Raw genomic sequence first — 16,172 nt, 5'->3', positions numbered from 1 at the left:
AAAGCTTTTATTCTTTCTATGGTTAATGAAAAGTTAAGGCCTGGTGTAGCTACAATTGCTTCTTGGAACCATAATGAGATTAGATATTTTAAAGCTCAATGTGAGATTGCTGGGATTGAGTCTGGAATAGCTTCTGAAGATGAAGAAGATGTTGAGTCTGAAGATGATGAGACTGCAACATTTGTTAATGAAGATGTTTTGAGGGTTAGTACATCAGGGCAGGGGCATCCTATTTCTGATTCTTCTAAGCCTGTTTCCAATGTTTAAGTTATTATGTTGGAATGTGAGGGGACTTAATGAAGTCTCTAAGAAGAAGGATGTTAGAAGAGTTATTGTTGATAGTGGATGTAGTATTTGTGGTCTTGTTGAAACAAAAGTTCTCACAAAAAATATGAATAAAGTTGCTAATAAAGTTTTTGGTAATTGGCAATGGGGTGACAATAGTAGTAAATGTTCTGGTAGGACTAGAATTATGATTGGTTGGGATTCAAATGAAGTTTTATGTAACATTCTTCATTCAACTAATCAAGTTATTCATTGTTGTGTTGAACAACATAACAGTAATAAAAGTTTCTTTTATTCTTTTGTTTATGCTTCTAATGATGATATTGAAAGGAGGCAGTTATGGGAAGATTTAATTCTTCATAAAGGTGTGGTTAAAGATGCTGAATGGCTTGTAATTAGAGATTTTAATGTCAGCCTAAACCCTGAGGATAAGTCAAGTGGATCTTCTGTTGTTACTAGTGAAATGAATGATTTTAGGGAATGTGTTGAAAATATTGAGGTTGAAGACTTAAACCAATCTGGTTTTCACTTTTCATGGGTTCAAAAAATGCATGATGTGGGTAAAGATAGAGGGGTTCTTAAGAAAATTGATAGAGCTATGTGTTCTAATTATTTTGTGGATAAGTATCCTAGAGCTCATGTGGAATTTCAGCCTCATAATGTATATGATCATACTCCTATGTTACTCTCCATTCCTAATATGGCTAGAAGGAAAGTGAAACCTTTTAGGTTTAGTAATCACTTACCCTATAAACCTAAGTTTTTTCCTTTGATTGGTTCTGTTTGGGATCAACAAGTTCAAGGGTTCAAAATGTTCTCTGTTGTTAGTAAGTTGAAGGTGGTCAAGAAGAAATTAAGGGAATTTAGTAGAGAAAAGGGGAATGTTTTTGATAAAGTTAAGAAGTTTAAGATTGAACTTGAAAGGGTCCAAACTGATGTTATGAATGATCCTGATAATCAAGAGCTGAGAAAGGAGGAGAATTTTTATTTTAAAGCTTATAAAGAAGCTTCTATTGATGAGGAAAGGTTACTTATTCAAAAAACTAAAGTTCAATGGTTGAAGGAAGGTGATCAGAACACTGCTTATTTCCATAAGGTTATGAAGACTAGGCTTAATAGAAACAGGATTGAAGCTATTGAAGATGTGCATGGTGTTCTTTTCAAAGGGAATGAGGTTCCTGATCAGTTTATTAAGTTTTACACTGAGTTACTTGGCAAACAGTACAATGTTTCTGATGTGCGAGCGGTGGTGTACAAAATACTATTATTGTTTTTATTACGAAATACGATACAATTTACACAAGTTTTATTTATTTATATAGATGGGATATACTTAAACCTTGCTACAACACTTATAGGCAGTGTACCTAATCGTAGAGTAGTGTAGTTTTTAGTAAGTTCGGTTCGTTCCACAGGGAGCTAGCTGAGTTTAACGCTATATTTTAAACAGTTATATTTGTACAAAATATAAATATATATATTACAATTATTATTATTATTATAAAAGGGGTTTTTACCGTTTAATGACCGGTTTGTCGATTTTATATTTTAAGCGTAAAGATAAATGACGATAATATAAATGACATAATTTAAATTGCGATAAAGTAATTAAAATGACAGTAAATAAAGGTACGATGAAATATGAAATAAATGTATTATGCTTATTTAAACTTCCGTAATCATGATGTTTGACGTTTTAATTTTAATTTATTTATCTAGGTTAATTGTCCTTTGTCCTGGATTTATTTGATACCTATCTGGTTTTTGTCCATAATAGTCCATCGGTCATAATTATAAAATGCTCGTCAAATTAACCTTATTCCCGAAGTCAAATATTCCAACTAATTAGGGATTGGAACTGTAACAAGGTTTTTAATACTTTGTTTAATGATTACACCAGGTTATCGACTACGTGCAATCTAAGGTTTTAATACTTTGTTAACAATTACACCAATTATCCTTTTATGTAATCCACCCCTGTTTTAATGAGATATGAATTTTAATTTACCCACTTGATCAGAATGAATAATCAATTACCCAACCCGAATAATTAATTAAATGATCGTAAAATATGTCATATAAATGTCACTAAATAGGACATGCATAATCATTTAATAATTATTAGATTAACTAATTTGAAGATAGGTTCGACAGATTCCAACGAGTTGTCATTCGATTAGACAATACCCCCCATCTATTAATAGTTCATAGTTCAATGTCCACAAGTGTCGGTCTTTTGTCCAAACCCGAATTATGGTACAAAATTCAATAACCCAATCTTAATTTTTAGTCCAACATCACGATTACTTCGGCTCAAATAAACATAATAATAACTTAGTTACGAGACATTACTTTAAAAAGGAAGAACATAGCTTACAGTGATTATTTATCGCATAGCGTTACCCGGACAGAGTTTCGACTTTAAAACCCGTAAAACATTTCTTACAATAACCCAATTATTATTAAACTTAAATTAAACTTAATATTATATAAATATATATATTTGATTACAGAGGAAGAATGAAATATGGTGTGTGTAACTCGACTGAAACTGGCGACTTTTATAGAACCTGGCCACCATTTCCCTGCCATGCGATTGCATGGGAATAAGGCAGCCAGGCCATGCGATCGCATGGCAGCTGGATCCAGCTCAATCACTTTGTTTTCTAGTTTGTCGACGTATTATAATAATATATAATATAATATATATAATTTTATATAATTATATTATATTATATTATATTATATTCTTGTGTATAGTTGACTTGTAATTTTAGGTCTGTTGACTCGCGCGTTGATGCTCGGTTTATGTCCCGGTTCCGGATTTTCGAACGTCCTTTCGTACGCGTAGATATTGTGTACTTTGCGTTCCGCAGCTCGTACTCTTGTAATTTTTAGACATTTCTCATCAATAAATTGAACCCCTTGAATTATATCTTGTACATTTGAGCTTTTTGGTCATTTGCGTCTTCAAATCGTGGTTTTCTTCTTTTGTCTTCGCATTTATTTATTTAAAGGAATATTACATAAAAATAGAACAATTGCAACTAAAAGTTTTACATATTGGAAGGATATTCTGCCTAAATATATGTTCATTTGGAGCACTATCAGTTTCTAATTTTTTGAGGCCCGATGATCTTTTCATTAATAAGATATCTGCTCAAAATTCCTTTGATATGATTAGAATGGTGGATAAAGAAGAAATTAAAGATGCTTTATGGGACATTGATGACTCTAAATCTCCAGGTCCAGATGGTCTTAATTCTAAATTTTTCAAGGCTGCTTGGCCTGTTATTGATGATGATGTTTGTGTTGCTTTTCATGAATTTTTTCTTAATGGTAAGCTTTTGGGTGAGGTGAATGCTTTGCTTTGGTTCCTAAAACTCAATGTCCTCAAAGTGTTGCTGATTTCAGACCCATCTCTTGTTGTAATGTTCTCTACAAAATTATTAGTAAAATTCTTGCTAATAGAATTAAGAACAGTCGTGATGATGTTGTGGATAACAAAAAAAGACAGATTAGTGATAATGTTCTTCTTGCTCAAGAACTGATGAGGGGTTATAATTGGAAGAAGGGTAAGGGCAGGTGTGCTTTTAAAGTTGATATCAAGAAAGCTTATGATACTGTGGACTGGACTTTTTTAGAAAATAGTTTAAAATTGTATGGGTTTCATGATATTATGGTGAGATGGATTATGGCCTGTTTCTGTTAATGGTGATCAATATGGATATTTTAAAGGTCAAAGAGGTTTAAGGCAAGGACATCCACTTTCTCCTTACCTTTTTACTCTTGTTATGGAGGTTTTGAACTTATGTATTACAAGAAAGATCAAGGAGAGAGGTGATTTTAAGTTCCATCCTGGCTGTAAAAGGCAAAAGCTTACCCATCTTTGTTTTGCTGATGATCTTATCTTATTTTTGCAAAAGTAAGTTGAATTCTGTTAGACTGCTTAAAGATTGCCTTGATGAGTTTTCTAGTTATTCTGGATTGGTTCCAAATGTTGATAAAAGTACTATTTTCATGGGCAGTTTTGCTGGTAATATTAAGCAGGGTATTTGTGCTTTAATGCCTTTTGATATTGGTAGTTTCCCTGCTAGATATCTTGGTTTACCATTGATTACTACTAGGCTCTATCATAAAGATTGTCATAGCTTAATTGATAAAGCAAAGAAAAGAATCAAAGATTGGAAGAACAGAGTGTTATCTTTTGCTGATAGGCTGTAGTTAATTCAATCTGTTTTATCTTCCCTGCAAGTGTATTGGATGTCTATGTTTATGCTTCCTAAATCTGTGATATATGATCTTGAAAAGTTGTTCAGAGATTTCTTATGGTGTGGTTATGATTTGAGTAAGGGTATTGCCAAGGTTGCTTGGAGGGATGTATGTTATGCCAAGTCTCAAGGAGGTCTTGGTATTAAACCTCTTCATAACTGGAACAAAACCCTAATTGCAAAACATATTTGGAACCTGGTTTCTTTTAAAAAGTCATTATGGGTTGAATGGATATATGCTAACAAACGCAAAGGCAAGAATTTTTGGGATATGGGTATTGATTATAATGCTTCAAGCAACTGGAGAGGAATTGTTAATATGAGAGATGTGCTTAGAAAGCATATTTTTCATTCTGTGGGTGATGGCAGAAGCACTTCTTTTTGGTTTGATTTTTGGCACCCTAATGGTCCTTTGTGCTCTATTATTGGCAGGCCTTTTATTAGTAGTTTTGGTTTGGCTAAAAATTGCAAGATTAATGATATTTTGGTGGATGGGGAATGGGTATGGCCTTATGAGCTTATTGAAAAGTTTGAAGTTACCCTATCCTGTTATAGTCCCATTATTAATCTGAATATTACTGATTCTGTGAAATGGAAGGACAAAAATGGGGTGTTGAAGGATTTTACAGTGGGTGAAGCTTGGCTTGATTTGTCTGATGATAGACCTGATGTGCTTTGGCATAACATGGTGTGGTTTTCTCAAAATATTCCAAGACATGCATTCATGTTGTGGCTAGCTGTGAATGGTAGACTTAGTACTCAAGACAGAATGGAGAATTGGGGTTTGCAACATAATCAGGTTTGCCCTCTTTGTAAACAGGTTAGGGATTCTCATACCCACTTGTTTATTAATTGTAGTTATTCAAAAGAGGTGTGGCAGGGTTTTATGGGTAAGGCTAAGATGGATGACATCATTGACATTATTGTTACTGGTGGAATTTCATGATCCTATGTTTCTAATCTTGTAGCTATCAAAAGGTGTAATAAGTCATTATGGAGTATCATTAGAAGACTTGTGTTTGCTGCTATCATTTATATGCTTTGGTCTGAAAGAAACTTCAGAATTTATCAAGATAAGCATAGGTCTACTGGTGTGCTTATTAAAGCTATTTTTGAGGTTGTTCATTTGAGGTTATGTGGTTTGAAGATTATGCCTTCTAAGCAGTCTAAAATTGCTGCTGATATTTGGAGGATTGGTCTTTATGAGGGTAATTCTGTTCCTAATAGCAGTTTACCTAATGTGTTGTTATCTAATTGATCATTGGTTGACTTTATATAGTCAACCATTCAGGTTTGATAATCTAAAATTTGTCATTTCTTGTCATTTGACTATTCTTGGTCAAACTGACATTAGGGTTTATTATTACAGTTTGAGCTTGTTAAATGTAGTGATGATATGCAGCTCAAAATCCATTTTATTAAATGGACTATATTGTAATTATGTGCTAGTAAGTAGTCTGGTGGTCTATTTAGGGTTAAAAGGTCAACTGTTGAATTTGGGCTGGAGATGTAGGGTTCAATTTCATAATGTTGACTTCTTTAACTTCCTAATGTGTACCTGGTTGTTGAGGACTGTTACTGGTATGGTGATTGTATGGTGGTGGGATTTTGTTCTGGTTATTGGTTATTTTGCAGGTTTGACTTTCTTCGGTCAAACCTGGAATGATGTTTTCTGCCATTTTTTGGACTGGTTAAGTGTAATGTTGATTTATAGTCCCAGGATTTATGGTGTAGTTTTGATTGTCTTTAATCAGGCTATGACATGGAATCCTTGTTATATTTTAGTGATGAGTAGCTTAGTGATTGAGTTAGGGTTTTGTAGTCAGCTGGTGGACTTGAAATGGAGATGTAGTTTTCTTGTCCATTATGTTGGTCTGCTTTTAACCTTGATCTTGATCTGGTTGATGCAAGTTGTTATCACTATGGTGATGGTATTATTGTGGTTTTCATGGTGTTGCAGTTCCTTTTGGCTTTGGTCCTTGTTGCTTTTGTGGAGTATGGATGGTTTTATTAGTGCCAGAGATGTTTTTAAGGGGAGTTTTGTATGGATGTTCAAAAGGAAAAGTAATTATAAGCAAGTTATAAAGGTCACCATGACTGTTGTAGTGTGTAGGTTTCAAGCTTTGGATCATATTGTTAATATTGTAAAGGCTGACTTCCCTACTTTGGTCATGGGATCTGAAGATTTGATGAAGCTAAAGGTTATAAAGATTCAACTTTTAAAGGCTAGAGATGTTAAAGATATAAAGATTGATGATGGTCAAGGTTTGAAGTTTAGAGATCTTGAAGATTGCAAATGGACATATGAGCTTAAAGAGAAGATCAAGTGCAAGTCATATTGCTCAGGTATGGTTTGTTATTTGATATATATGTGTGTTTTCTTGCAGGTTATAGATGTTAGCCATTTGGTAGTGTTTAGACATTTGTTTTGGTATTGGTGGTTGTTTAGATTATGTATTTTTCATTTTCTAGGCAATTAATGAATGTATAGTTTTACTTTCATAGTGTAGGGATTTTATGTGAAAGTGTTTCGGGTGGTCACTTCAAAACACCCGCCCCTTTTGTACTTTTGTTTTTGTTTAATAAAATTTTCCAGGGGTACCGTCCCCTTTTCCCAAATCAATAAAGTTTCAAGCTTTGTTGTCAAAATTATCACTTTTCAGTTGATTTTGTAGATTAAGTAATTACAAAGGCGATACAAAAAGAATCAAGTAAAACGGAGCTAAAACGAAGAATCTGGAGCGAAAACGGTAGAAGACAAGTTACGACCAAGAAAATCAAGTTACGATCCAGGAAACAAGCTAACCAGGGTAGGCCATACGGCTTGCCAGCCGACTTGCCATACGGCCTGGCATCCGGCCCAGGCAAACAGGCATCAAACACGGCTGACCAGTGCAAACGGGCTACAAAAACGGGTTGCCATACGGCTTGCCAGCCGTATGGCAGCTGAATCCAAGTCTATTTAAGGGGCTTCTTCCATTCACTTTTACACACACACAATTTATACTTCACTTTATATTTTCAATCTTTTTAGTTAGTTTTTAGTAGTAGCTAGCTTAGCTTTTATTTTCCGGAGGATATCCCGGCGAGTCCCTGCGATCTCGGGCATATTTCTTTAGCCTTTTCATGTTTTTATCCAAAACGCTTGTCTTTTGTATTAAACATGTATTGTTACCATTTATGTTTAATAATGCGCTCTGATATTACCATGTTAGCTTAATTAATCTGTATGTTACCATGATAGAAGTTTGGGTTAGTGTAGTTATGTTAATTTAGTACGGTTACTGTTGTTATGCTGAACTTGTGAGTCCGATAGATTTGTATTCTAGCATCTTAAAGATTGAGCAACCTAGGTTGTGATCAAAACTTATCTACCTATATGAACTTAGCTACTTCATAAGATTAAGACTACTAGTTATACTGTATCTGAAGATTCTATGAACTCGGTATGGCCGGAGTTCCCGAGAGGCATCTAATGCGCTTTTAGGATACGGAACTTAGGAATTGAGACATGAATGACCTAGTATGCCTATTGACTATTCCGAAGAGACCTCTTCGGAGATATTAAGATCTAGTTAGTGCCTTGATTGTATGACCCAAACCTATTACATGTTCTTGTTTGACTGTTGCCTTAGGACTAAGTCATATCAATCGTTTAGGTATCTGTTAGGTTTCTATCTGCTTTACTTTCAGTATATCAACTGTAATGTTGTATAATGTTTAGATTGGTATGATCTCATTAGTATGATGAAATGGTCGTTAGTTTCCATTAAGGTTTTGTCGACTTAACCCGATGAACTCCTTCCGTTTGTGATCAGTGTTCAATCAACACGGCATGTTGTTATTCAGTTATCCAATCTGATAACGAGGGTTAGGATTAGAACTAAACTCACTAATAAACCTAGTGCTTTACTGAGGACAACCTCCGAGGTATGGTTACCTTTCAATTATACAACCAAGTGACATAATTTTCACAAGTCAACGAGAACTCTGAGAGTTTAGAGATAAATAGGTCTGTGTAATTGGCTCATCCAACCAGATCTACACCATTCTAATCTTAGATTTACCATAAATATAATTACCTTTCCCAAGCCCAAACTAATATCTTGGTTAACATTTCCCTGATATGCATACTCCGGATATCCTTCCACTTTCTTTACTTTTTCGCAATTAGGACTATTAGCTTAAACCAACTACTATCCTTTACTCAGTTAATTTAAACAAAGACAATTATCCACTTGATCTTCAATTCGTTAACCATTCAAAAACACGACCCTAGGTTAACTTACACCTTCTACCTTAGAAAGTTAAATGTAAATTTAGGCCCCGCAAAATATAAATAGTAAACCACTGTTTGCTACGTCGATCAGCTGATTCTGATGCCTTGCGGCCTAACGACACCGCATAAATAAAACCGTCTGTTTCTGTCATATCAAGGTAGTAACAGAGTTTCTGGCACCGTTGTCGGGGAATCGAATATTTTAATTGAGAAAGATTTTAAACAGACAAAAGTATTGTTTGGTGGTGTCTAAGAAAGACAATTATACACGAACTTGGTTGTTAATTTTCTGAACAGTCTTCAATTATAGTGGTACCAAAAAGATTCTGCCTCTCCGTAGTTGGCTTGGCCACCTAGATACGAAGTAATTTGTAAGAAATCCTATCAGTTGGAATATCCGATAAAGTTAGCGGCCAAATTTCAAGAATGATTGTTTTTATTAAATTATCGATCCTTTTAGTCAATTAATATTTTCTAAAAGTTACTTTTGAGTCTTTTTAAACAGAAAATCTAAAAAAAATATAGAACAAAACACCCTTGCTTCGATGCAAAACTCATGCTTAGAAGAAAGAGGAGGACCATTTTGAGGATCCGACGGACGATCCGAACTTTCACTTAAACAAATTTATTAGTCTGGTTGACTCTTTTAAGAAGGAAGAAAATGAGAGAAACATTTTGAAACTTCATCTTTATCAATATTCTCTGTCTACGCGCGCTTTAACATGGTTTGATGAGCTTACCCCGAATTCAATACATTCATGAGAGGAACTAGGCACCAAGTTTTTAAAAAAAAATTATCCACCCTCCCTACAAACCTGTTTAAAAAATGACATCATAAATTTTTCTCAAAAAGAAAACGAGTCATTGTGTCTAGCATGGAATAGAGTAAAGGTGATGCTAAAAAGATGCCTGAATCATTCGTTAAGTTGGGTAGACATAAATTACACACTTTACAATTTGACCAAGGATGATAAGTCACTTCTAGACATGGCCTCGCAAGGCAATTTCATGTCACGAACAGCAGACGAATCATGGAATCTCTTAGAAACAATAGCTGCACAACAGGAAGATTGGAACAATGAAGCTGCTGAGAAGGATGATATAACAACCCTCATTTTTCCACTCTGTAATGACTATAATGCCCCTAGGGTTTCATTGTTGATTCGTACATTATATTAGGGTTGTTATCCGAACATAATAAATGAAGTAATTAATATTCATAAACCAAACCCTAACCCTAATACTCTTCATTAATGAACTAAACCCTATACCTAATCATTTAGTGAAAACCCTAATTATTTAATGTAACCCTAACCCTAACCCTAATAATAATAATATTATTATTATTATCATTATTATTATAAATATTATTATTAGTATTAAGTGTATATATCACGTATTAAAAAGTATATACTCTATGTTAGTGTAAATAAAATGTAAATAAAATATAAATATGAGTATGTATATAAAATGATTAAGTAATGGGTGAAAAATGTAAATTTGTAAATTTAATATAAAAATATATGTACCGAAAATATTAATAAATATATAATAAATCATGTTAAATAAATAAAAGAAAATAATATACAAGATATTCTAGAATTTTCCTTTTAATAAAAAAAGAAAAAAGAAAAAGAAAAAGGCTTAGTCGGCCGAATAAAAAAAAGGGAAAAAGAAATTAAATTGTATTTTTAAAAGAATGTATTTTCTTGGAGCCCGAGTAATTAAAAACTATAAATAGGGACTTAACTCCTCATAATTTTTACATCAAACTTTTTGAGCTCTCAAACCCTAAAAGTATTTGTGAGTTTCTTTCTTCTTCTTTTTTTCTTTTCATTTTTTTTCTTTTTCTTTGTTTTTTTCTGCCGAAATCAACAACAAAAACAATATTTTTTTTTAAATTGTTACAAGGTTGATTAAATCTAACTTTTTACATGATAATTATCAATATGAAGTTTATGATTTATAAAAATTCATTTTTCAGATTTATGGATCAATTTACTAATTTTTTTTTTATCTTGTTTGTATTATTCGCCCAAAACCTACATAAATACATAATAATTATATAACAAGTTAATTAATTTATATATTGTGCTTGATAATTATTAATAAGTAATGTGAGATCTAGGAAAAATAATTTTTCTGATTTCTAATAAGTTTTTATATTTTAAATAATTAAAAAAATTTATTTAATATATATACGGTATTTGTATTTATTTAAATAATAGGAAAAAAGCTATTTAAGCTATAAAAATATTTTTCTAGTAAAGTATGATATTTAACTTAATTATTTAGGTCAGAAAATATTTTATAAAAATTAACCTCCAATTATGTGTTATTTAATTATAGAAACAAGTTGAAATTCGTAATAAAAATATATACAGTAAATAAAATATAATAAATAATTTTTCTGAGTTATTAAGCTTTGTCTAGATCTGAAAAAAAAATATAAAAAGTAATTTATGAGTCGAATTAATATTTATTGTATAATTAAACTCTTTTATTATGTAAATAGAGGGTAAATAAGGAAATTATTTAATAATAAAGAAATATTTTATTTAATATTTTTCTACAGCTTAATTAACTGTAAGAAACTTATAAAAATTTTAAAAACAATTATTTATGTTTGTTTAGTATTTTATGTAGAATTAAACTTATGTTGTGATTAACTTAAGAATAAAAACAAATATAAATACAAAATTGTAATAAAAATACTTTCTTAAATTTTTCTAGTGATTACTATAATTAACTAAGACTATAAAAATTAAGTATATGATTATTAGGTATTTAATTAATTATATACGTATTTATGGATAATATTGGGTTAATAAAGTACTATATTATTAAGTATCTTGTAAATTAAGTAACAAATAATATAATACATTTATGTTATATATATAGTATGAGATAATGATTAGTATATTGTAGAAATTAATTAATCTAAGTTAATATAGAAATTATAGCTTGAATAATAATACATATATAATTATTAAACTATAATTAGTTATATAATACAAATAGTAACTATATAATTAACTTAGCAATATAATAAAAGATTATACACCTATATTATGTGAAGGTTATAATCAAGATAATGTGCACTATATACGAACCTCACCGTTACATATGGCCTAGGGTGTGTGACAACCCGAAAATTTCCAACCAAATTTAAACTTTAATCTTTATATGTTTCCGACACGATAAGCAATATTTGTTAAGTTAAATTTCAAGAATTTTAAACTATGTTCATACATTCATTCAACCTCGACCAAGTTCCAACGATTCACGAACCATTAAACGAATATGATTATATATGTATATGTGTATATATATTATAACTTGAAACGTAAACAAAATATTAGAGTAAATACTTTATATGATTGTATCTGTTTCAAAATATTTATCATTGGAATTAGAATATAAGATCAAATGATTGAATTATTAGATATATTGAATTATGATTACAAGCATCTGTTGAAAGGCCCACGTTAATTTGAGAAATCTTTCCATTTTAACAATATTCAGAAAATGGTAAAGTGATTTATAAATAAGAACAAATTGTCAGTCATTGAGAACTAGACAAAAGATAGTGGAAGATTGAATCTCATAAAGACTCGATTGATCTATTTAGTTTCAAACGTACAAAAACGTTTTCAGTTTAAAAACAACTTTATTATTAAAACGTATATAACTTTTATAAATATCTAGAACCACTTTTGACAACTCATTACTTAACTAGTATGATAAAGATAACGATAACGATAACGATATTTATATTTTATTTTATTAAATATATATAACGATTTAAATTAATATTATATATATTTATATGCGTATTATACGTACATAGTTTTATACTTTTACTATACTTAAACTTTACCTTTACTTTATTTTTACTTTACTTTAACTTTAATAATTCACTTTAATAATTCATACTTTTATAATTCACTTTAATAATTCATACTTTAATAATTCACTTTAATAATTCATGCTTTAATAATTCACTTTAATAATTCATACTTTAATAATTCACTTTAATAATTTAAAAATCTATTATAAATAGAATTCAATAGGTTTTATTATTTCACAGAAACTTGAAAATATTTTTCTCTAAACTCTCTCAATCGATTTACATATATATATTTACTCCGTATTATTTCAAGATATTATTAGTATACATAAAATATTACGACGGAGTGCTGTCCGAGTGATTTCGAAATTGTTTTTCGAGTGGGATAGGATTAAGGAAATTATGGGTTATAGCTATGGAGGTGATTGAGTATGGTTCATGGGTATGTTCGTAAGGTCAATATAGTGTTTATCATTTCCGTTGCGTCTACGTACCTTTCCTGCAATATTGAATCTCAATATTGATACGTGAGTACTCATAATTTAACTTTTACATACTAATAGTGTATCCCTAACTAGTGCTCGAGTATTTAGGATTATGCATGCTTATACTTTTTATATTGCCCTTAGACAGGTTAGGTTGAATCTTGAATTAGTTACACTTGCAGTTGAGATAAGGTATAAGATATGCATGTCCTTGGAAAGCTAGCGAAAAATTAAGAACTTTTTCTTTAGATATCGAATGGTTTCGATGAATGGATTAGAAGTTATAATCAATTGAATTTTCGATATTTTTATTAAAAATGATTATTATTATCGTCGTTTTTATCGTCGTTCTAGTTTTATCTTATTATTATCATTATTATTATCTTTATCAATAAAAGGGATTTATCATTAAAAAATGTTATTTTTTTTATTATTACTATCGTTATTATCGTTAAAGTTATAATTAGTATTATTATTATTATTATTATTATCCAATTATTATTATTATTATTATTATTGGTATATTATTATTATCATCATTATTAATATATATATCATTATTTAAAAATGGTTATTGTTATTGTTATTATTATTATTACTATATTATCATTAAGATAATTATTAGTATTATCGTTAATAATGTTATAGTAACTATCATTATTAATATTAGTGTAATTAAAACAAATATCTGTAACACTTAATTATTTTGATTACTATTATTATCATTATTATGAACACGATATAAAAGACGATTAAAAGCTATTAAGCGAAACGATTAGGAAATAATTGGTAAGAGTATCATGATGAAATTAAAATATTATAAGATATTGATTTAGATAAAATTATCGTTCTTATTATTTTTATCATTACTATTATTATTAAAAGTATCGTTAGTATTAAAACTATCATTTTAAGAAAAATTATCATTTTAATTGAAATGTCATTGTTACTATAAAATATTATTATTATTATTATTTTAAATAGAATTATTATTTTAAAGATAATATTAAAAAATTATTGTAAATATTAAAGTTATCATAATTAGAATTATCGTTTTATCATAATGTCATCTTAGTAATTATAAATATTGATATTTTTATAATAATAATTATTATTACAAAATAATACAACTCTTACTTACTAACATTATAGATATTATTTTATCAAATAAATATGTGATACAAACATATTTTACTACGTGTAATGACTTACTTTAGTAATACCTATCATATTATCTTTATGATATTAAATGAACCCTATAAATTTTATTACTTAATATATATATATAAAAGTATATTTTATTATATAAATTTAATATAAAATTTTATTTATTAATAAATAAATTATATTATTTACTCTAATAAATCTTTTAAAATATTTAAAAATATAAAACGACGATATTTAAACTATATATTAATCATGTATAGATTTTTGGAAATTATTTTGAGTCAAATTTACTTTTGTTGACTTTTGCATATTAGTCTCGAGCATTAGGATTGTGGTACACTATGACTTGACCTAATTTGTTAGACAAATATTGACCAACACATAAATATATATAATTAATTTAGGTTCGTGAATCCGAGGCCAACCTTGCACTTGTTCAATGACGTTATATGTATTTTTACTACGAAATACAGTATGGTGAGTTTCATTTGCCTTTTTACCCTTTATATTTTTGGGACTGAGAATACATGCGCTTTTATAAATGTTTGATGAAATAGGAACAAGTAATTGAAACTACATTCTATGGTTGAATTATCGAAATCGAATATGCCCTTTTTTATTAAAGTCTGGTAATCTAAGAATTAGGGAACAGACACCCTAATTGATGCGAATCCTAAAGATAGATCTATTGGGCCTAACAAACCCCATCCAAAGTATCGGATGCTTTAGTACTTCGAAATTTATATCATGTCTGAAGGAGGATCCCGGAATGATATGGGATATTCTTATATGTATCTAGTTAATGTCGGTTACCAGGTGTTCACCATGTGAATGATTATTTTTGTCTCTATGCATGGGACGTATATTTATGAGAACTGGAAATGAAATTCTCGTGGTCTATTAAAATGATGGAAATAAATGATTATGATAAACTAATGAACTCACCAACCTTTTGGTTGACACTTTAAAGCAAGTTTATTCTCAGGTGTTAAAGAAATCTTCCGCTGTGCATTTGCTCATTTTAAAGATATTACTTGGAGTCTTTCATAGCATATTTCGAAGAACGTTGCATTCGAGTCATTGAGTTCATCAAACATTATTATTAAATCAATTTATAGTTGGATAGTGGATATTATGAAATGGTATGCATGCCTGTCAATTTTCGATGTAAAGAAAGATTGTCTTTTAAAAACGAATGCAATGTTTGTAAAATGTATCATATAGAGGTCAAATACCTCGCAATGTAATCAACTATTGTGAATCGTTTATAATGTATATGAACGGGTCCTTTCAGTTGGTATCAGAGCGGTGGTCTTAGCGAACCAGGTCTGCATTAATGTGTCTAACTGATAAGTCGATAGGATGCATTAGTGAGTATGGAGTTCGACCGTGTCTGCATGTAAAAAATTTTGCTTATCATTTTGTGTCGAAAATTAACTACTTATCATCCTCAGCAAATTACCTGCTTATCATTTTTAGTCTAAGACACGTCTTGCTGCATTGATTACATGAATAGTGTATAGACAAAAATTCATATCTTAGCATATCTGCTAAATCATATCTTATCTTATCTGTTACTTTAAACTTTGCCTGACATATCCCGCAAAATCCTCCGTAATCTACGAAATCTTTTGATCTATATATATATGTATATATATATATATATATATATATATATATATATATATATGTATATATATATATATATATATATATATATATATATATATATATATATATATATATATATATATATATATATATATATATATATATATATATATATATATATTCTATGTAATTAGAATACCATCCGTTAGCCAAAATCATTTCAT

At 29.8% G+C, this 16,172-nt stretch overlaps 1 protein-coding gene across 1 annotated transcript; it reads left to right on the top strand.

Annotated features, from left to right (window-relative positions):
- Positions 1-391: 391 nt before the first annotated feature.
- On the top strand, positions 392-4,509 carry LOC139841617 (uncharacterized). Its single transcript, XM_071831829.1, has 5 exons — positions 392-1,536; positions 3,470-3,658; positions 3,739-3,870; positions 4,024-4,125; positions 4,212-4,509. Exons 1-5 carry the CDS (start codon positions 392-394, stop codon positions 4,507-4,509), a joined length of 1,866 nt encoding a protein of 621 aa, XP_071687930.1.
- Positions 4,510-16,172: the final 11,663 nt, after the last annotated feature.

Source organism: Rutidosis leptorrhynchoides, chromosome 4, assembly GCF_046630445.1.
Source record: "Rutidosis leptorrhynchoides isolate AG116_Rl617_1_P2 chromosome 4, CSIRO_AGI_Rlap_v1, whole genome shotgun sequence".
NCBI lineage: Eukaryota > Viridiplantae > Streptophyta > Magnoliopsida > Asterales > Asteraceae > Rutidosis > Rutidosis leptorrhynchoides.
This window is presented reverse-complemented; position numbering and strand designations above follow the sequence as displayed.